The sequence below is a fragment of the Hyperolius riggenbachi genome, chromosome 4 (assembly GCF_040937935.1).
Source record: "Hyperolius riggenbachi isolate aHypRig1 chromosome 4, aHypRig1.pri, whole genome shotgun sequence".
Taxonomy (NCBI): Eukaryota; Metazoa; Chordata; class Amphibia; order Anura; family Hyperoliidae; genus Hyperolius; species Hyperolius riggenbachi.
The window spans coordinates 160,434,559-160,456,815 of record NC_090649.1 but is presented as its reverse complement, the minus strand read 5'-3'; the positions used below and the strand labels follow the sequence as shown (position 1 = coordinate 160,456,815).

General features: G+C 41.4%; 1 protein-coding gene across 1 annotated transcript; it reads right to left on the bottom strand.

Moving 5' to 3' along the window:
- Positions 1-6,229: 6,229 nt before the first annotated feature.
- On the bottom strand, positions 6,230-21,337 carry SUCNR1 (succinate receptor 1). The gene is made up of 2 exons (XM_068280881.1): positions 21,295-21,337; positions 6,230-12,842 (listed from the first exon to the last, which is right to left on the bottom strand). The coding sequence occupies exons 1-2, from the start codon at positions 21,295-21,297 to the stop codon at positions 11,862-11,864; spliced, it is 984 nt and encodes a 327-aa protein (XP_068136982.1). The 5' UTR covers positions 21,298-21,337; the 3' UTR covers positions 6,230-11,861.
- Between the last annotated feature and the right edge of the window lie 920 nt (positions 21,338-22,257).

Below are 22,257 nucleotides of genomic sequence, written 5' to 3'. Positions count from 1 at the left end.
CATGGGCCCCGTATGTAAGTTTTGTTTTTATGCTATTTTTTATGCTGTTTTTACTATGAAAACCCTATATTGAACAGTTTACACTTAGAGTTGCCGTTTGTTTGTTTTTTATGATGTTTACTACTGATATCCATTCGTGAGATGAATCATTGCTGAATTGGTGGATCCTGGACAGACTGTTGCTTCCTGAATCCTGATGTCCTACCAAATCGTTGATACAACCTTGTGGGTTGTCACCAGCTGGTAAGCCTCTTTCCTTTTTCTGGGTATCCATGAATGCAGAGCTGTGCCGTGACCCCAATATTTATTGTGGTGGAGATTTGCCTTCTCTTATTCTTTGTTGAAGACTTATCTTCTGTTTTTGGACTCTGCGCTGATCATTTATAATTTATACTATTCCATCCTTGAAACTAATATAAAATTGCTCCACAGGGCTTAACTTACCCCGGTCCGGATTTCCTCTATGTTTCCATTATATTCAGATTTGTGCTTTTGCCCCAAAAGCACAAATCTGAATATAATGGAAACATAGAGGAAACCACAGCCCCTGTGGTTCCCGAGGCATTTACTTTCATATGTGGTGGTCTTGCCCAGTGGTTTCTACTTTCTGGTCGCAAGTGCGCGACCCGATTGCCTCGGTTCTCCAGGCCCCCATTGCCAAGGATTCTTCAGTCTTCTTATTGGGAAAAAGACTAGCTCTATAACGCATCCATCCCATAGAATGCTTCAGCATATTGTCAACTGTGCCAAGGTCTACTTAGCCTCTTGTTGGAAAAGCTCCTACCTTGACATCAACCTTGTGATATCTCAGGTTCACAATATTATGATCCATGAACGTATGATAGCTGTCGTTGAAGACAGGGGGCCATATGCGATTCGCTTTTTCACCTGAGTTTTCTCCTGGGAGATAATTTTTCATCTTCAATTTAAAATAACTTTCCAGCACTTTTTAACTAAAATAGTACCAAAAAGGTGAAAAACTAATATCAATATTATTTTGAGTATTTTCTTCTTCTCTGGTGGATTAACCATTTCAGCCCACAGGGATTTTCCACCATATGCAACAGAACAATTTTCACCTCCCATTCATTCGCTAATTACTTTATCACTAATTATCACAATGAATTGATCTATATTTTGTTTTTTTCCGCCACTAATTAGGCTTTCTTTGGGTGGTACATTTTGCTAAGAATTATTTTTTTCTAAATGCATTTTCACAGTAAAAATCCTTATTTCTCAGTTTTCAGCCATTATAGTTTTAAAATAATACATGCTACCATAATTAAAACCTATGTATTCTATTTGCCCATTTGTCACGGTTATTACACCATTTAAATTTTGTCCCTATCACAATGTATGGTGCCAATATTTTATTTGGAAATAAAGGTGTATCTTTTCAGTTTTGCGTCCATCACTATTTACAAGCTTATAATTTTAAATTTTTTTCGTAATATACCTTCTTCACATGCATATTTAAAATGTTTAGACCCTCAACAACCCGTATATAAAAGGAGTGCCACAGAATCATTGGGAGCACAAAATCTCTCTTTTCGCGGACGACGTCCTGTTAACTCTCACCGAACCTTTAACCTCCCTGCCAACCCTTCATAAACTGTTACAGGAATATGAGGACCTCTCGGGCTATAAACTCAACCAAGACAAAACTGAAGCTCTCCCTATTAATGTCCCCCCCCCCCCCCCCCTTTACTCAACAATCTCCAAAACTTCTACCCCTACAACTGGAGGAAACATTCATTAAAATATCTAGGTATATTCCTCACTCCAACCTATGGCTCCCTATATAAACATAATTATTCACATATCATCAACTCTATTATCCAAGACCTCCACAAATGGTCTAAATATACCATCTCATGGATAGGGCGCCTATACTCGGTCAAGATGAATGTCCTACCTCGATTACTGTATTTATTCGAAACCCTTCCGATAGCTGTTCCCTCATCCCAGCTTGCCCTCCTACAAAAAGAGATCAATAACTTTATATAGAACTATCGCAAACCTCGGGTTCCCAGAGCGGTCATGATGGCTCCGCGGGATCAGGGGGGCCTAGGTCTACCGAACATTGCCTTGTATTACAAAGCCACTCACCTTCGTCTCCAGAACTAAATGGGCCTTAATTGAAGCAACTCACATGCTCCCAATTTTGCTAGCCTCACTCATATGGCCAAATTCTCCCCACCTTTCCCCGACATCCCTGGGTCTCCCTACCACTAGGTTTATGATTCGCCTTTGGGCTAACACAGCTATGGACGCAGGTCTTCGATCCCCTCACAGACTGCAATCATTCCTGGGTAACCCCAACTTTAAGCCTGGCCTAAATAGAGATTTTATGAGGCGGTGGTACTCCAAAGGATTCTTCCGACTACAGGACTGGCTACAACCCTCTTCTACAGCGTACATAACTTATGACCATGTCTGCAAACACTTCCCTCCTTCTCCTAAACTTTTTTTTAGAATATAGTCAAATTTCTTATTTCTTGAAAACTTTGCTACCGAACCCCTCTAGTCTGGGTCGTTTGACGACTTTTGAGGATCTCTGAATTCAAAGAGGTCATCAAAAGGGTCTGATAACTCAGATATATATACTCCTATGTACAAAATCTTTCACTTTATCCCCCACCCATGCTTACATGACTAAATGGGAATCTGTCCTACACCAGCCTCTATCCACCTCTGATTGGGACTCTATCTGGCAAACCGCCAAAGACTCCTCCATGTGTGTACAAATTAAAGAGAATATATACAAAATACTATTTAGATGGTACTTAACACCAGCTTTGCTTTCTCGTATTTACCCTGGATTTTCCGACCTTTGTTGGCGAGGCTGCGGCCTCAAAGGAACGCTAGACCACTTATTTTGGTCCTGTCCAGTCCTGTCTTCCTTCTGGTCGGAGATCCAAAAACTAATCTATCAAGTTTTGGAGGTCTCCATCCCCTGGACCCCACTTATATGCTCCAAGGCAGGTCTCTCCCCCAGACCCATAAATTCGAAAGAATTTTAATCATTCGTATCCTCACTGCCGCAAGGCTATCCATATCCTCTAACTGGAAAAAAAATTGCCCCCCAAGAACTCTCAGAAGTTCTAATAAAAATCAAATGGATCAAACTTATGGAAAAACTAACCGCTACTCTAAGGGTTACTGAATTACGCTTTGATAAAATTTGGGGTCCATGGGAGAGCCACTTATTATTATTATTATTTATTGTATTTATAAAGCGCCAACATATTACGCAGCGCTGCACAATAGATAAATGGGTTAACATACAAGGTAGAACATACGGAAACTCACAACAAAACAAGATCATGCAAATGATTTGATAACAATACAGTGTCATATGTCAAAATAGAGACTGTTATAGTCCACAGGAGGGGTGATTGTCAGTAAGATTGCATAATCAAGCTGGAAACACTAGGGAGGAGGGCCCTGCCAGAGGCTTACAATCTAAAGGGTGGGGGTGGAGACAATAGGTGCATCTTTTGAGAGGGTGTCTAACAGAACATATTATGGTGCTGGTGTAGGGGGGTATGCGAGAATGAAGAGGTGAGTCTTGAGAGCTTGTTTGAAGGTATTAAAGGTGGGGGCAAGTCTGACGGCTGGTGGAAGCGAGTTCCAGAGAGTAGGGGCAGCCCTGGTGAAGTCCTGCAATCGTGCATGTGACTGAGTTATGCGTGGTGCGACTAGGCGCAGGTCATTGGAGGATCGGAGGGGGCGGGCTGGTATGTGCCTGTGGACCAGATCAGAGATGTAGGTCGGGCAGGTCTTGTGCACTGATTTGTAGGCCAAGCACAGGATTTTGAAATTGATCCTAAAGCTGATGGGGAGCCAGTGTAGGGCTTTACAGAGCGGAGTTGTAGAGGCGCTGTGGTGAGAAGAGTGTATCAGTCTGGCTGCCACATTCATTACCAATTGAAGTGGGGCAGTATGGTTAGAGGGGAGGCCAGACAAAAGAGAATTGCAGTAGTCTAGGCGGGAGATGACAAGGGCGTGGATAAGGAGTTTAGTGGTGTCAAGGGACAGGTAGAAGCGGATCTTGGAGATGTTGCGGAGGTGGAAGTAGCAGGATCTGGCAATACTTTGGATGTGGGGTTTAAAGGAAAGTTCAGAGTCCAGAGTAACGCCTAGACGGCGGGCTTGGGAGGTACGGCGGATGGTAGTATTTTCGATAGTGACGTGCAGATCAGGGAGGGGTGCAGCTGTGGGAATATTAGAAGCTCAGTCTTGTCCAAATTAAGCTTCAGGTACCTGGCAGCCATCCAGGAGGAAATGGATGTGAGGCAGGCGGAGACTTTGTCCATGGTAGAGGAGGAGAGATCTGGGGTGTCCCTAATGGCTAGTCTCTCCTGGGTATTCCTATATACTAGGGTCAACCTTAGGATTTATTCTGCCTGCCACTTTGGCCACTTATTGTAATGTATAAAGTACCAGAACCAATCTGATCTTCCTCCCTTTACTAGTCTCAGAGACCAAAGATAGGGGTTAATGTCTCTTTGTTTTTGTTTTTGATTTTGATTTTAAACTGATTATTGTTCAATATTCAACTTTATATTTACAGGTGCATAGACTTTGTGAAACTCTGCATTATGTTTTATTAATAGGCCTGATCTTTGTCATCTACCCCATTCCGATCTATAACATGGACTTGGACACTGATATAATACTTGTACACTTCCCCAGTCCCTGGTGGTAACCTTCTACGTTTACTGTACCCCCACTTTTTGACTTTGCCTATTCTGTACTACTCTGTACTAAAATTTGATAATTGGCTATGTACCTGCACCTGTAAACTTTTTCTTTTTATAATCGAAATAAAAAATAGTGTTACAAAAAAAAAAAGTTCAGACCCTTAGGTAACTATTTATGGTTTTTTGTTTTTTTTTGTAATTTTTTTTCCATTAAAAATTGTATTTGGGTAATTTTTGGGGTGGGAAACAAACAATTAATTTTAAATGTAATAAAATGTGTTTTATGTATTGAAAAATGCATGTAGATGTAGTTTTACTATTTGGCCACAAGTAGGCCACATTAAGGTTTTTTTTTTCCAGAAAGACTGCGGCCTCTGATACGAGGCCGTTGATTTTTCTGCTGGGGACATGGATCGATGAACGGGAAACATGTTCCCATTCATTGATCGCCGGGCTACCGGGGGCGGCACGAGGGCATACGGGCGCGCCTGCGAACGCCCACGGGAGCGTGCAGATGCGCGCATCATCACTGCAGCAGCCGCCTGGACATGAGGATCATGTCCAGGCGGCATAAATGGTTAAAAGGCATTTTATTGACAAGTTTTAAAATATCACCTAGGTGAAAAGTCAGGAGAAAAAGTGAATTGCATATGAACCAGGATGTTGAAGATAATGGTCCGCACTACTTCCAGATTAAGAATCAGCTTTATTGAAGATCCATTAAAATGCACGTACAAAGGGACGTATTGTTTATTTTTTGCGGCTTTATTTACGCGTGCGCATTGTCATAGACGTTGGATTAGATCGCTAGATTATGACGCGGCTTGCCTTTTTGATGTAGTGAGGATGCGATTGTATTATAATTAAATTTATTTTTCTTATTTGTTCATCTCTTTACTGTGATTATTGCTATTCTAGCATTCTATATAGCAATGTTTGTTCATTTGCCTGCCCTCCGTGGGGTCAGTTTTCTTGAGTTGAAATGAATATTTAATCAATAAAAATGTACTGAAACTTAAACTTTATTTAGGTTTCTTTTGCCTTTTTTGCTACAAAAAAGAACAACTAAAAAATCTACTAATGCCGCCCAGCTGCTTGAGTTGCGGTGGGTGCCAGCTTTCTCATTGAGCTTCCATTCTTACTAATTGACTAAAAAGCCTCAAATGTGCTCATTTATTACAGTAAGAACCAATCTCTATCTCCCGGTCACAATGAATCTTTCATAGGCCTGACTACAGTAAACAATAGTGTGTTTACCACAATGAAGTACTTACTGCACATCATCGCATCTTCATTGGCCTTTGTATTGCTCATTAAAAAAGGCAGTATAACTGAGAAGTACCCAGCAACAAACAGTAGGCCTCTTGTATAAAACGGAGCAGGGGAAAGTAAAGGTGTGGCTAAAAATTCTCTCTGATCGAAACTGTCATTTCCCTGGTATGACTGAAGAAATAAAACAGAAGTCTGATTGTTTTCTATATATACTTTTATTTCATATTTTATATACAAAAACTCATTGGACTCAAACTGAGCCAGGCATACAACACATAAATATGTACACATATTAATGATACTCAAATACAGTATATATTTAATATGCACTAAAATACAGTTAAATGTACGTATGAAATGTCCCATTTCGATCAAACTAAGTCCCAAATAGGGATTTCCCCAGCTGCATGCATTTACCTTATAAATTGGCTTAATCTCCTTAGCGGTAACCCCGAGTCAGGCTCGGGCTGGAAATCCACAGCTCAGAGCGGTAAGCCCAAGCTGGATCCATGGGAGGTGTGGAATGTGCAGGGCTGCCGCAGATCTATCTAGCGGTATGATGGTTAGGGTCTAAAAGCGTGTGAATACATTTTACCGTTTTCAGACACTAAAATCCAGAAATAATTATAATGCCAGAGAGGTTAAAGTACACCTTTCACCTCCTTACAAATTACTAGAAGTAGAGAACTTTGCTGAGTTACGTTAACCCTCCCGTGTATAAGCATTTAGACATTGAGAGGATGCAGGGACTTGCTGATCATTCCTAGACAGCGATATTCAGCTGAACTTGAATACATACTTTTATCTGCTGCATTTTATAGATCTCGTAAGGCTGTTGTGTTGTAAAGTTGTCTTGTACTTGATGAGACTGAATGTTTTTGTATGTGTTTTAGTCACATTTTCCCATTGATCACTCAGCTCCAAATGATCACTTCAGTAAAGAGCCTCTTAAGTGGGAAAAAAACATTCTAAAACCTAGAGCCTAACCTTCTATTTTAACATTTACACTGAGGTGTAACTATAAATCATGGGGCCCCTCAGCAAAACTTTGATGCCCCCCCCAATGTTCACATCCTTTCCTTTGCCTACCCCTGGTGACCCTCAGCCTGGAGGTCCATCTTACAAGGGTCATAAAACAAGTGTGGACATCACAGTTTTCACTCCTATAACAAGTGTAGACACAAAAACACCTGATCTGAAGGATGGACCCCTTTATTGCAACTACAGGGGAGCAGCCCCTGTGACTGCAGAGGGCCCAGAGCAGTAATCGGGCCCAACTACTACTTCAATCCCTCCAATGGAGCAGTCCATCCTTCAGATCGGATGTTTTTGTGGCTACACATGTTACGGGTGTGAATATTATTATGTCCACACTTGTTTTATGACCTTTGCAAGATGGGCTCCCAGGTTGTGAGGTTCACTAGGGGTTGGCAAGGGTGTGAACATTGGGGGCACCATCAAAGTTTTGCTAGGGGCCCCCATGATTTGCAGTTACGCCCCTGCTTCTAATCCTAAGTATTAAGGTCCTGCCCTATGAACTAACACTAAACTTCCTAATGTATTCATTTACAGTCCTGTGTACCCAATCCTTCCTACCCTGGCCAAAGACGGCCTCACCCAAGTACCAGCACCCAGTACTCTTACACTGGATCAGTCTTCTTAGAGTATTGAATACACTGCATTAGTGAAATGAGTAAATGCTTTAACATGAGACTTGCAGCCGATCTAACCAAAAAAATGTCTTATTGTACTCTTCATGTTCTATTTCATGATGTGTGAGAAAGTCAAAGGTGTCATTTAAGTTCTGGAATTTCGTTAATTTCTTCACATAACAGCACTTCTCACCTAATCTTTTGATTCCATTTATAAGAGGACAAACTTTTATTTGAGAAGTTTACATATGGGATTTGCAGTGATTTGAGAATATCAGCAGCACTGTGTTATGTCGCCTGGCAACGCACCCAAGGTACAGTGCAGGGAAGTGGTGTTACGGTACTTAGCAAGACAGAGAAGCTGTACCTTGCCCTCTCAAGTGCTACTCTTGGAGCATTTTCACAGGATAAATGGAAGGAAATGACCGTTTGGCAGTTTGCAAAGTACAACGTAGCAGGTGCTGTTTGAAACTAAAATAGAAATTTCAAACTGCATAGAAATTACTTTTATGTATTAAATGACTGGCAATGCTACAAAGTAATACAATGCAGCTTTATAAATAAACCACTTTCACAGAATGTGGCAGTTTTGACAATGTATGGCTATGTAGATACTATGCAGTCTGATGATTCCCATCCCAAAGTCTCTGTAGATGTTCTGAGGCTTTGATGTGGGAAATGCAGTTGATCAAATTATTATTATCAGGGGTGTAACAATTGACCCTGCAAGGGAAGCAGCTACAGGGGGGCCCAAACGCCACAGGGGGCCCAGTCCTCAGAGATTGACAACTAAGGGTGAGGAGAAAAAAAACTTTCTGCTCTCTGCACAATTGTTCTAATGACTGCATCTGCTCAGCCACTGATAACGAATCATACAAAGTTTTGTAGACAAATATTTACTGACAGTCGCTATTCAGTGTGCAGGGGGAGGGGGCCCCATCCAAAGTTTTGCAAGGGGGCCCAGTGATTTCTAGTTACGCCGCTGATTATTATTTTTATTTTCTTTGTTTGTTTTACAAAATCATTCCATTTGAGTAAATGGAAGATGTAGAAGGCTGTGGAATAAATGGCCACTGTCCGGCAACTGTCCACATTTTAACAATGTATTTTAGCGAAATTTTGGCACAAATAGCCTTTCTACAGCTTGCTTCATACTTCAAACGTTCAGCATGCAGGCACCATCTACACAGATTCACTGAAAGGCTCAGCTCTGAGGAGATCATGAAGAGATATGTATAAAGGTCTTGGATCGTCTTGAATCTCCTTCTGTTGCTATTTTCACATCACTAGTGCTCATCCTTTTCCTGCAATAGTATCAGGAAAACCAATCTCAATCTGCAAACGTGTTCAGGGGAAATGCCTGAGACAGTATTACAGGAAGAGAATCAACATTATAGCCAGAAAAATTATCTTTTTACAAGAAGCTCAGCAGTGATAGGGGCACTGTTTTGTTCATTGTAGTGTTATTAAAAAAGGGTTTCTATGGGCCCCAGAAGGCCATCAAACGTTACTAGATTTCCAGCCACACATTTTGCCCTTGTTATACACCACTATTGACCCAATGAAAAGTCTGAAGCATTATCAGGAAGGCTGGGAGTGGGCCATCAGTTGGATCCTAGGGATATTCTGGACCCAATGGGATTTACAGGACCTCTTTTAGTATTGATGTGAGGCGGGCTTACTTGTATATCTACAGAGTATGCATAGGTAAATTTCTTTGGTGGGGGACAAAGTCAAAATCATCCTTACCAGCAGAATGAAAAAGTATTCTTGCAATAGCTTTATGGTTAAAAATAACACACGTTTCCAAGGATAAAATATATATTAATGGCAAGCAGTGATACAATCTCACGGAGACCTTACAAGGCATATATCCCCTTCATCAGGCTGACAGAGGGGACCTGTGCCTTGAAGTTTTTCAGTAGTTTATATAACAGATTTCAATCATAGCTATTATCTAAGGATCTTAAAGGAATCTTGCCTTGAGACAAATATGGATAATACTATTGCTGACTTCCTTACAAAAAAATGCTAGTTTAATGACTGTCGTGTTGCTTTTTGTACATTCTAAGTGACCTGCAAACGTGATCAATGTGATCATCTATGATACCTGTAATCAAACTGCTTAATGCATGCTTGTCCCAGGGCAGGGGCTCAGAAACTACTGAAATCAAAACACCAGCATGATGAGCAAGTATGTGGCAAATTTACAGGCACTCTGGATTGGTGTATTGACAGCAAACATCTTAATCCCGGTATAGTTTTCCATTGGTTCAAACTAAAAGTACACTTATAGACCTTAGCCAGCAAAATAACTGAAATTGTATGGAAATAATAACTCATATCTGTCAAAGGTTTTTTGTTCTGTGGGCCTCAGAGTTCATGCGCAGCTAAGGAGAGCAGGCACTGCTTAGAGATACTGGTTGTGTGCGCAGCCTAGATGTAATCTTCTACCCTTCCCCTGGTCTTTAGTCATTTTCTTGAGATGGAACCAATTAACCTTTTCTGGACCAGCACCCTCTGCCCCCTTAAGGACCAGAGGGTGCTGGTCCAGCAAACCGCCGCTTCCCGACGAATCGCTGCAAGTTACCATTGCTCCCGCCGGACACGCCGCTCTGTCCCCGCCGCAGGCTGCTATCTCTGCCATCGCTATGACGGCAGATCGCTGTGCGCCGGTCAGGAGCCGCTTTCATTGGCTCCTGACCCTGTCATTCCATGTAAGCCAATGGGAACGGCTTACATGAATGACAGGGCCAGGAGCCAATAAAAAAGGCTCCTGCCCGGCTCACAGTGCTCTGCTGTCATAGAGGCGGCAGGGCATCACATTGCGGCGGGGGCAGAGCGGACCGAGCGACGGGGACGGGCGGGGGCGTGCGGTCAATGGGACGTCACGTAGAGCTTACGTCCGGTCAGGACTGCAGCGCCCCCTGCCCTCCGTAGATTTATACTCGCTCGGTCCGCAGGTAGTTAACCTACCAGGATATTTTTAGCTACGAAACACACATAAACACAGGAAGAACATAAAAACTCCATACAAGTGATAATGCCTGGAACTGGACCTGGGACCTTATCAATGTAAGTTGAGTGTACTGTCCACAACACCACCATGCAGCCATTTTGGCAAACTTGCACAGTTGTTTAATTAAGTCCTGTGTTGCGTTTCACCATTAAAGGCCATCTCCATAATTTTCTAAGAATATATCAAAACACCCTGAGGCCTCCACACTGCTAGTACATACAGTTTGTTTAATCAAAATATGCATAGAAATACTTTCATTTCAGTCTTGATAGTTGTATAGCCACAATGCTCCCCTTCTTTTCCTGGGACAGAAAACAAGATCATATGCCATTCAGGAGCCTGACAGACTATATCTCCATCTATGTTGTCATGTGTCATTAGTGACGGATGCAACGGCCGTTAGAGAAGGATTTTGAATGGATACTGTATGTGGCTGCAAAGACTGCAATGTAGATAAGTTGCTTCTATACATTAATTGTGTGAGGAGCCATATGCACTTATAGTTCAGAGAGATAAAGATGCCAATTCTTAGATACTCTTGGATGGTGGCTACATAGTGGCACAATTTTTCAGTCCCCACTCGGAAACCATCTAGATGGCAGCTGAAATATGTATCACATTGTTCTCACTTAGCTGAAAATCACCCCAATAAACCTCCTCCCACAATACATAGCACACTCTGGTATATTCAAATGATACTTCCTCTGTCTCTGACTCCATTGTCTCCATGTGGCCATCAGTCAGTGAAGGATGATTCAGTGAGGTTGGGGAGGGGCTTGCTGTACATGCCAGTCAGCCTCCCCTGGATTGTTGAGTGATCTCCTATAATACATTATGCTATTTAGAGGGTCTGGTCAGCATGGAGGAAGCTGGAATTCAGAAATCTGTTGTTACAGATGTCCAGGTAAAGACAGGTAAAGCAGCCACTGCAGCCCCTAATGGTTATGTTTTTGTTGATAGGCTCAGTTTCTCAGGTTAGCACAGAGGACTGTGACTGTGCCTTATGGTCTAATTAGGATTGCCAGTTTCACTCAGAGAACAGCTATACTGTAATGTAGTGTAGTTACAAATGCAGCATCAATTCTTTTTCTTGTAATTATAAACATTTGAGAATACAGGCAACACTATACAATATCAATATTTATCACAATGTACATCAGCTTAACAAAAAAATACTGAATATATCTTTCATTATGTACACTCTTTCTGTGGTTAATCAGTGGTATAACTTCTAGACTGATTGCAGCTGGAAGTGAATCCATAGACACAACGACATTTTATTACCTGAAGAAGATGTCGAAACCGGGCCAACAACATTTCCCTAAAATTGTCCCCCATAAGAAAATAAAAAACAGGGTTAATCACACTGTTTAGGAATGCAATAGGCCGTGAGATGACATAAATAGAATTGATGGTGATCATTGTCTCATTACTCAGCTGCAAACTGTCCATGCGTGAGGCAATCCTCACATTTCTCATGATGTGGTATGGCGTGAAAAGGATAAAAAACACAATAACTGCCACAGATACTAAGGTAAGAGGTTTCTCAAGAGAGATGGATGATCTAAGGTTCTCACTCCTGTTTCTAAGGAAACGCACCATCTTCATGTAGAAAACACACATGGTGCAGAGAGGGATGATGAAGCCTGTGAGAGTGAGACAGATGCTGTAGATGAGACTATAAGCAGCCATTCCTGAACTCCCGTAGCTTAGGCATTGACTGTTCTGACTTAGTTCTATGAAGAACAGAATTGGTGCTATCTCCAACATCACCACAATCCAAATCCCGATGGATATGGTACCTGCCATAACTTTCCGTTGCATTAAGTGATCTTTGAAAGGAAACTTGATAATTAGATAACGGTCAATACTGATGAAGGTCAGGAAAAGTATACTGGTGTACAAATTGGCGTGAAGCAGGTATCGATTGCTGTAGCACAAAAGGGCATTGAAGATCCAGTGCCCTTTGGCATAGCTTTGGATCAGTAGAGGGAGTGTGCAGAGGAATGTGAAATCTGATAAGCAAAGATTGAAGAGATAAATGCTGCCACTGGACCATTTTCTCATGCAAAAGAGATAGCCAAACATTACAAGTCCATTCCCAAGGATGCCGAAAATAAACTCTAGTGAGTACATGGTAGACAGATAGTATTTCTCAAGGAGACAATCAACTGATGAACAATTGAATTCAACCTGAAAGAAAGTGAGAAATATGAAATTATGACAAGATGTAGTTTTTTTACACATATTATAAAATGCTATTATTATATGTTTAAATTCTAATTTTATATGACTGCTGTTATAGTAATCTTGAGCCAGATGCAATAAATTGCCAGTTACACCGTGTGTTACCAGCAACGTGCATGTTATTGTGGTAACACCCATGGCGCTAACAAAATAATGGGCGGTGTCAACGTGCATTACAATAGCAACGTGCACAGCATTGTGGTAATGCTCATGTTGCTAACAGGTTAATGGGCATTGCTTCATAGGCGATAGTAATGGTAAAATTGCCATGCATTCCCCAAGCATGGTAAATGTACACAGTTTATTGCATCTGGCCCCTTGACAACTTCTTTAAGTGATAAGGGAAACAAATGTTTGTGGTTTGTGTGAAGTGGAGCAGGATGGATGAAGGTGAGAAGCCTCTGTGTTTGACAAACTACTTTTCTTTAAAAGAATAAAATCAAAGCCACGGAACACAATGCAGAATAGTACACTACTGTTGACATCAACCCATACAATATTTCACTGCTATACACAACAATATGTAACTGAAAGAGTTAGTGTGCTTATAATACTAAGTATGTTTAACTCCTTACTGGATTTTTTTTTGTTTATAGAGTTGTGGTAGCCAGAATGCTGAGCCTGGACTACGTGGGGCTCCACACCCTGAGCTATACCAGCCCACATGGTCCATGGTTTGGAAGGGTTCTGGAAGAGAGAGGTACATGGTGGGATGTACCAACAAGGGGACCCCAGATGCCTGCCCCCTCCCCAGGTGAAATTGGTATAGGGCATGTACCCCTTACCCATTTCCACGTATATATATAAAAAAATAATAAAAACACAATGTCAAAAAACGCCCTGAGATGAAGAGTGGTGGAACAAGCAGGTTTTCACATGAGTGGAGGGTCCAGAGCAACAGAGCAGGGTATGGTGATGATGATATGTACAGGGGCTTTGTTATTAACCCTGGAAATTGGCGCCATTGATGTCAATAGAAAATGCCTTAGAAATACGAAAATTGAAACATAAAATTGGGTATTTGCCTGCAGAACACCGAATTTCGATGAATTCAGCATCTGGCTTTTCTGATGATTGGCGGAGATCGAGAAAACAAATTGGAAATGGATGAAGGGATAAGGTTTTGGAGGCTTTGATCAATAATGCTGTGATAAATCTAGGATATTGATTTTAGCGCTATTATTTATAGTAAGAAAAGACTAATAAATTCCACAAAGCAGGCTTCTTCTCTTCCATCCTCCGCCAACAGTATGTAGGAAGCATGTTTCTCTCAGACAACATCATTAGGCAGCATATCCTCCCAAGAATAATTAGGCAGCATGAACTAAGCTGTACATAAGTAAGTAACAAAACATATACATAATTAGGCTGAATGTCTGCTCCCCCTCCCCCCATAACACAATAATGGAGTTTGGCACCCTAAACAAAAAATAGGCACCACACTGTCAGCAACTAGACAGTGTGGTCCCTAAACAACTTTATGCAGAATTACAACAAAGCATGATTGGGCAGCATGTCCTTCCATGTAACATAATTAAGCAGCATGATCCACATAAACAAAATAATTAGGCAGCATATCCTGCCAGAAGAAATGGCAGTATGCGCTCTCAAGCAACATAATTAGGTGGCATGCACTAAGAAAAATAAATAGGTAGCATGTCCTTCCAATATATTATTAGACACTGTACACCCCAAATATAAATAGGGAGTTTATCCCCAAAAAATATTAGACAGTGTGTCCCTGGAGAGTATCTTGCCAATCATTGGTGTTTAATGTTGCCTGCAAAAGAAAAAACACCATATTCACCTGGAAGTTCCCTCATCTGTTACAATCTCACCCGTTTGGTCCTGCACACTGAGAATGCACTACATTGACAGACTGATTAGCTATGTTGTACTGCACATCATTCCAAATCTCCCGGACCTAACATTATGGTTCATTATGGTTCAGGCTCAATGAGCGGGAGGACTGCTGCTGCCTGCTGTCTGGCAGCTCAAATATCCCCATAGGAGGCACTATTTAGCCCTGCAGAAAGGCCACACCCTAATAATTGCTCAGGGAATGGGCTCCAAAGAAATTGCCCTAATGACACCATAACGTCACTTAGGCAATGACAAGTTTGTAGTTTATAGGTTTAGAATCAGAAAAAGAACCCCTACATAATTTGCCAGCTGAGCAGTATATTTTATCCAATGGCAGCTAGGTCACTTCAGGCTATACTAAAAACATATATATTAATGTAGTGAATGTTTCATTAAACAATTCCGGACTGTAACGATTGTGGAATTCTCTCCGTGATCAGCGCACGAGACGTGCGCTGACACTGCGGAAATCCTCCACAAGCGTATAATTTGCGGGAACCCAGCAAAATGTGCAATGCACCTGTAGAGGGAAATTCCTGTCGACAGGGGGAGCTGTGGAGGGCAGAGGAGCAGCTCCTCTGCCCTGCCACACACGCCAGACAGGAATTGCACGAAGGGACGGAACGCAGGGCAAGATAGCCCTGAAGGAGAGAGAGCAAAGCGACAGATTGTATGTGTGTGCACCAAACTAGTCGCCAACCCACGACGGTGCATACACAACAGCAGATAGGAAGCAGGAATGCAATCGCGAGAGAGGCGATTGCCAGAGGTGACACAAGGCTACAGCAAGGCAGAGCACAAGAGTAGCAAAGGCACAGCAAATCATACAATGAGGAGATACGGAAAATAACAAACGCTAGCTAAACGCGAACACCGCACTCATTCGCAACAGTGCACGCATTTATGCGCAGTCCCCGCGTGATAAGCACAACAGAGACAAGCACGCCTAACTAACCACCAACAGACAAACACGAAACAGAGGACGCGAACGCTTGCTTAACGGTTACCTCACCGAGCCTCCAGCAAGCGTTCGTAGCAGACAAGACAGACACACGAAAACATGAACAAGCGAAAGATAGGATCCACAGCACTAGCGAAAGTGGCTAGTGCGATCCAGGAAGACAGAACAGGAGGATCCACAGCGCTAGCGCAAGATGCTAGTGCGATCCAGGTACAGAGTAGCAGAACAGAAGGATCCACAGCACTAGCGCAAGATGCTAGTGCGATCCAGGAAGACAGATCAGAAAGGGCTACCAGTAACAACCGCTGTTCAGGTTAGCACCCAGACACACAGAACGATTTCCTGTCGACCACCGCTGGGACAGGACAATCGCAACAGACAAACAAAACAGATATGCAATCCTAACTGCACTAGGGAAACCTGCCTAGTGCAGTCCCAGGAATTACTCTAGGCTAATCTTCAAACAAAGAGCAAGGCTGACACTCCAGGCGAGTGTTCCACAGGACTAACTCTTATGACCAGCAACTTACTGTGGGAAACATAGCTCTTTATAGAGCAAGCCCACAAGGGATGTGGCTAGGCAATCTGCATGATAAACGTATGCAAATTCCTCAGCAGCAAGCTGCACAACTGACAAAAGTCTCTCTTCCAGAGACCTGCAGAATGCAGACCAGAACAGTGGTCAAAAGGCTGCCTGCCTGCGCAGGCAGCCACGCGGATTCTCACACGGACCAGTGTAGTTGAAATCTATGCCCTGATTATGTCCGGTTATGCAGTTCATGCGCACACACTGCTCCAATCATTTGCTCCATTACTGTGATGCTGCAGCCCCCTCACTCTGCTGTCATGCTGACAGTACAGCCTGAGCCTACACATTGGCTCCTAACCCAGTGATCACTGTGAGGCAATCACAGGGATCACAGCTCCATTTTTTCCCGAAGAGGTTAATAAGGATTATACACTTGTCTACTTGCATAATTATAATGACCTATAATATGAAAGTCAAAACTAGCAGCTATGGTACGTAACACAGCTTTCACTGTGATAGTCTAGACCGTGCATGTGATTATCTAAGGAATATTTTAGGATACTGGAATTCAACCATCAGTGCTGTGCAAACCTTTTGACACAACAGGAAACCTGTGCAATACTGGCTTGCCAGTGGTTTTCTGAATAAAGTCTTTATTATTCACCTAATCCAGAACATTTCCTTAGCACTTTGTTACGCATGAAATTAAAAGAAAACAAAACACACACGCATTATTAATAGACAAATTGTGAATGGAAATAACAACTGCTATTCATCGACACTGAGAACTAGGACAGCCCTAGCCACTACAGCTGGCATCATTGTAGCCAACACATACACCCCGCAGGAATCATTTATTATGATAGAAATAGAACAGTCATCACTGTTGGCTTTGTAGCTCCTTGGCCGACATGATTATACTATGGATTTACTATTAGTGGGTCATTCTGCCAGACGTGCATGCCTCAGTTGAATCATAAACCATATACAGTAGCATTTTGTTATAGTAAACTCTGATGTAGTAATCCTCTGGATATAGTAAACTCAGTCCTCAGCTCCCAGCAAATGCATCTGTATAAATATACAATGTATGACCAATTCTGATATCCTTGGAGTTTACTATAAAGGGAGACTACTGTAATGTACACAAGTTTGTTTGCATTCATCTTTAATCAAGTAGGCCATCCAGGCATAATGGGGGGTCTGTTATTTATAAAGTATGTATTTTATCACAAATGATTGTTACCATTTCAAAGTTTTTTGGAGGGCCTCGAAAATCTCCCATACTTGAACCATACGTACAGACTAACCAGCAAGCTCATGGTGAACCAGAACTCATTGGAGTGTGTAAGGGGTTTTAAGCCCCTCACACACTCCAATGAGTTCTGGTTCACCATGAGCTTGTTGGTTAGTCTGTACCTCTCGGTATTACAAGCCCTACTCCATAGAGCCAAATTAATCCATGCCACGCACTGATGAGGATCAAACAACCCAGAACAGTCTGTATGCATGTTGGATTATTATGGCTCTGTACAAATTAACAAGATGACACATCATTGCATTCCAGCGGTTCTGAAGGTGTGTTTAGCTTCTAAGGGTAACAATGGTTAATTTGCATATATTCAGCAGTGATGCACTGGGAGACATCTCAAGCTCATTCCAACCTGAATTATCGCAAATTCTTTCTGTTTTAAGAAAGCAAACTTTTGTTGTACTTGAGCCATGGAACACTTCTACAAATTTGTGTTGGGATGGTAGGATTAAAAAAGCAAAGACCCATAGAGGGGCACTCATAGTTGTGCCAGCTTTTGCTCTGTTGCCCTGTCCCCATTGCATGCAGGCCAGCATAATAACTATATCACGCAAATAAAGACAAACAATTGATGGCGTCATTTGCAAAAATATGTTGTTGTTTTTTAAAATACATGCTGAGATAAAACTTCTTTCCCACCATCCTGAAATAGATGTCATTTCGTTAAATTACAGTACAGTAGCCTTTTTCATAGTGCATCTCTCAAGTGCCTAATGCACATTTCGCTGCCAATTCACTGCTTCCTCAGGGGTTCAACAGGAAATATACAGCTTCATACTGTATATAGCCAAGGTATGTAATCAGATGAGGTTGTCCATCATAATATGCACAAGTGAGAGCATCTGATGTATACATTTTATAAATGCAAATTAATTAGTTCAGCAGCAAAAATCTCTGAAAAACATTAGTTGTTGTGCGTTGCAAACTGACTGGGATCGTATGGTAGTGCTGCCGTGGCATCTGTACTGTATACCAGAACCTCACTAGAACAATACTAGCGTCCCAGTACAGATTGGTGGTATTTTAGCACAACTGTATTTTTGTAAATGGCACAATTCATTATTTGTACTTATATAATGTTGATGCAATAATATACTCATTGCGTACAGAGCAAACCCCTTATTCACATTTACTTCTGCTGGGTTCACTGTTTTAATAAAAAAGAATTCAACATGCTTGTTTTATTTATTTTACCACCTTTTTAAAATACAGACATGTCAACCTCAGTATATCCAATGGAAGCTGTAAAGCTATATAGACATTTTAGATAATTGTCACTTAAAATGATCCTTTCTGATCAGTTTGAGTGACAGCTTATCTCCATCGGTTTACAGATAAGCTGCTGAGCTCTCTGCCCGGCTGCCCATTATTTTCTATGGCTAGATGAGTGTGGGGCTAGTATGCAGGAAAACTACAGAAGTGGTCAACCTCAATGGATCACTGAGGGAAGGTCGTCAGTGTCAGGGGGACACCTCTACTCATAGCAGTGTTCTATTTTGCTTTACTGACAGCAAAGAAGCAACAATCTGTGTTGATGTCTGTTTGAAAAATGTGTTTTAATATTGTTCCCACAGCTTTTCCTGTAAAATTAACTCTGCACCTCTCAAAATGTTATTTCTATTCAAGTGCTGATAAAATCTGCAAACACAGAGTATGGAAGTATGGGCTGCTCTTTGCAAATGTATGATAGATAAACAGTGGCAGTGATACATTTCGAGAGTTTAGAGCAAAAGTAAAGTCAGTATTACAAGATTCATTGCATTATTGTGTATAGCCTAGTTTTAAGTATTTTCCGTACATCTAAGAATAATTACACAAAAATGTTTTGCACTGCTGTATAACAAGGGATGCATGCATGCATAGTAACCTAGTAAAGTGCCATGGGAAATCATGTGTACTGTTTTGGCAAAGAGCCAGATGTACGAAAATCTGTTGTTGGTATCAATGTGCCAGACTTTCCATGTCACTCAAGCATCATGGGCCACAGAAGCAGGGTTGTGGAGTCGGAGTCAAGGAGTCGGAGCAATTTTTGGGTACCTGGAGTCGGAGTCATAGTTTCATAAACTTAGGAGTCGTAGTTGGAGTCTGATGATTTGGTACCCACTCCATAGCCCTGCATTGGCTGTGGAGTTGGAACAATTTTGGGTACCTGGAGTTGGAGTTGTGGTTTCATAAACTGAGAAGTCAGGGTTGGAGTCTGATAATTTTTGTACCCACTACATAGCCCTGCAATGGCTGTGGAGTCGGAACAATTTTGGGTACGTGCAATTGGAGTCGGAGGTTTCATAAACTGAGGAGCCAGAGTTGGAATTAGATGATTTTTGTGCCGACTCCACAGCTGTGTACAGAAGTCAGTGTAATAATTTAGGAGCATTTCTTCACTCAGGAATTTTGTTTGAATTAAATCAAGGTTAAGTCAAGGTATTTCCAGCAATATGCTATGATGTAGACATTAATGAAGATTTGCTTTGTGTTTGTTTTTTAAAAGTTGGCTGCAGTTATGTAGTGCATAGCAATCGCTTGCAGTCCTGGGGTCCCTGGACCGAAGGTCCAGGGCAGGACGTTATCTGCATGGAATTCGTATGGGCTTCCTCCAGGCTCTCTGGTATCCTTACTCATCTCAAAAGCATACTGGTAAGTTAATTAGTTTTCCCCCGAAAAAAAAGGCCTCAGACTAGGATAGGGATACTATACTTTGACTATGGTAGGAATTAATTTGTGAGATACTCAATGGGACAGTCAGTGACATGACTATGGATTCTGTAAAGCACTGTGCAAAATGTCACCACTATACAGTATGAATACACAACAATAATAATACTAAAAAGTTGTCATGCAGCCCTGATCTAAAAAGCTCACTCTGGCCCGAATCAATGGGTCAATCGATCCAGCATGTCCAGCATGTCTAATCTGCTTCTGATCCAAAAAGGGATCGATTTTGAGATTAGTACTGCATAAAATTAATCCCTTTCTTGATCCAGAGCAGATTGAACATGCCGGAATTTATTGATCGACCCATTTATTTGACAGAAAAATTGCATGGTGTGTATAAGCCTTTACATACCGGTACTTTCCCCACTGAATTAAAGAGATGCATGCACACACAACTTACTAGACCTATGGCAACTAGGCTCTACACTAAGTGATCCAAAATAATAACTGCTTTACAAATTCTTACTTTATTATAGGAGAAAGTATCAGCCCATCATCAATCAAATATTAGTGTCTACGTACTTAATGAATGCATTTATAGCTGAGTCAATCAAGCCCACCCTGAATGATAATTATCCTAATTAGTGCTGTCACTATACTGTAAATCAAAGTTCGAGCTAAACTCTACGCACAGCAGCCTTGAACTCAGTGTCCATGCCGTTACCAAAAATCTTCTTTATGCAGTCCTGAATATAGCATTGAAAGTTTATTGATCACATTCTAGTGAAACGATGAGTTCTGGAAGATTGTGTAAACTCCAGTCCACAAAGGTCAGCATGAATATTCTATGTGCAACGATTTAAGATACTATAAAAGTGCTAGTCAGTTATTGTGCATTCAATTGTTTTTAAAACTGAATGGTAATACAAACAGGTCATATTCATAAATGGAGTAAATGCATGTTAAGAATATGTATTGTAGCTACTCATGGATTGAAATGCATTGCTGAATTTTTTTTAACCCACTGCAGCATAACCTCAACACGTTCATATTCTCATTGCTGTGAAAAAGTCCAGCTTACCATATTATCAGATGATGTGGATCCCTTTAGTCCGCCAGCAGCCTGTCACACTGCCTGTGAAAATGACAGAGCTCTCTGTGTATATCACACAGCTGCTGTAGGAGCCTTATTTGCATATCTTGAGTAACACTAGTTAATAATTTAAACACAAGTAACAAGGCAGTGCGGCTAAACTCACACTGTGGTAACTTAGCAACCAACAGGAAGGGGCACTGTTTTGAACAATTGTCCGTAAACAACCAATCTTATTTAGTAAGATCCATTTTGGGAATTACAATAAGAGAAGGAATAATTCAGATTGCATTAGCATCCCCATTAAGATTTCCCGTCTGCAAACAAAACTTTTTCAGTCATTAGTGGATTTGAAGAAAACAATTCTGTATTTATGGGGAGAATAAAGAGAACATATTTTTTAATATTGTAAAATGCTAAATGATTAATTAAGTGTACAATATTTACCTGAGCAGATGGTTAGGAAAGCATTAAAGTAAAGCTGTAGGGTTGAAAAAAAAAGTTACCATACATACTTACATCAATAGGAGGAATCCTCTGAATACTTCAGAGGCTTTATCAATATCCATGACCCCTCCGCTTCCTCTTCCTCCTTACGGCCACACTCCCCTCCACGTATGAGCAGGGCTGCACTGGCCAAAGTATGGCCCAAACCTGTGCAGTGGCACAGGGAAACAGTAAATTCGGGCGCCTGAGGCTAGTGGACAAATCGGGCGCCGCCATTCACTCCTATAATAAATATCGTTTAATGGGCGCCCGATAGGAAAAAAGGGCGCCGGTGAAAAATAACGTTTTAAAAGCGGCGCCCGGAGATTTAATGTTTTATTACTGCTTCTCATGATTACACATTATTTAATGATTTATACATTTTTAAATATTATTTTTAAACGAAAAACAGTACAATATTTTTTTCAAACATTATTTTTAAACGAAAAACAGTACATTTTTTTT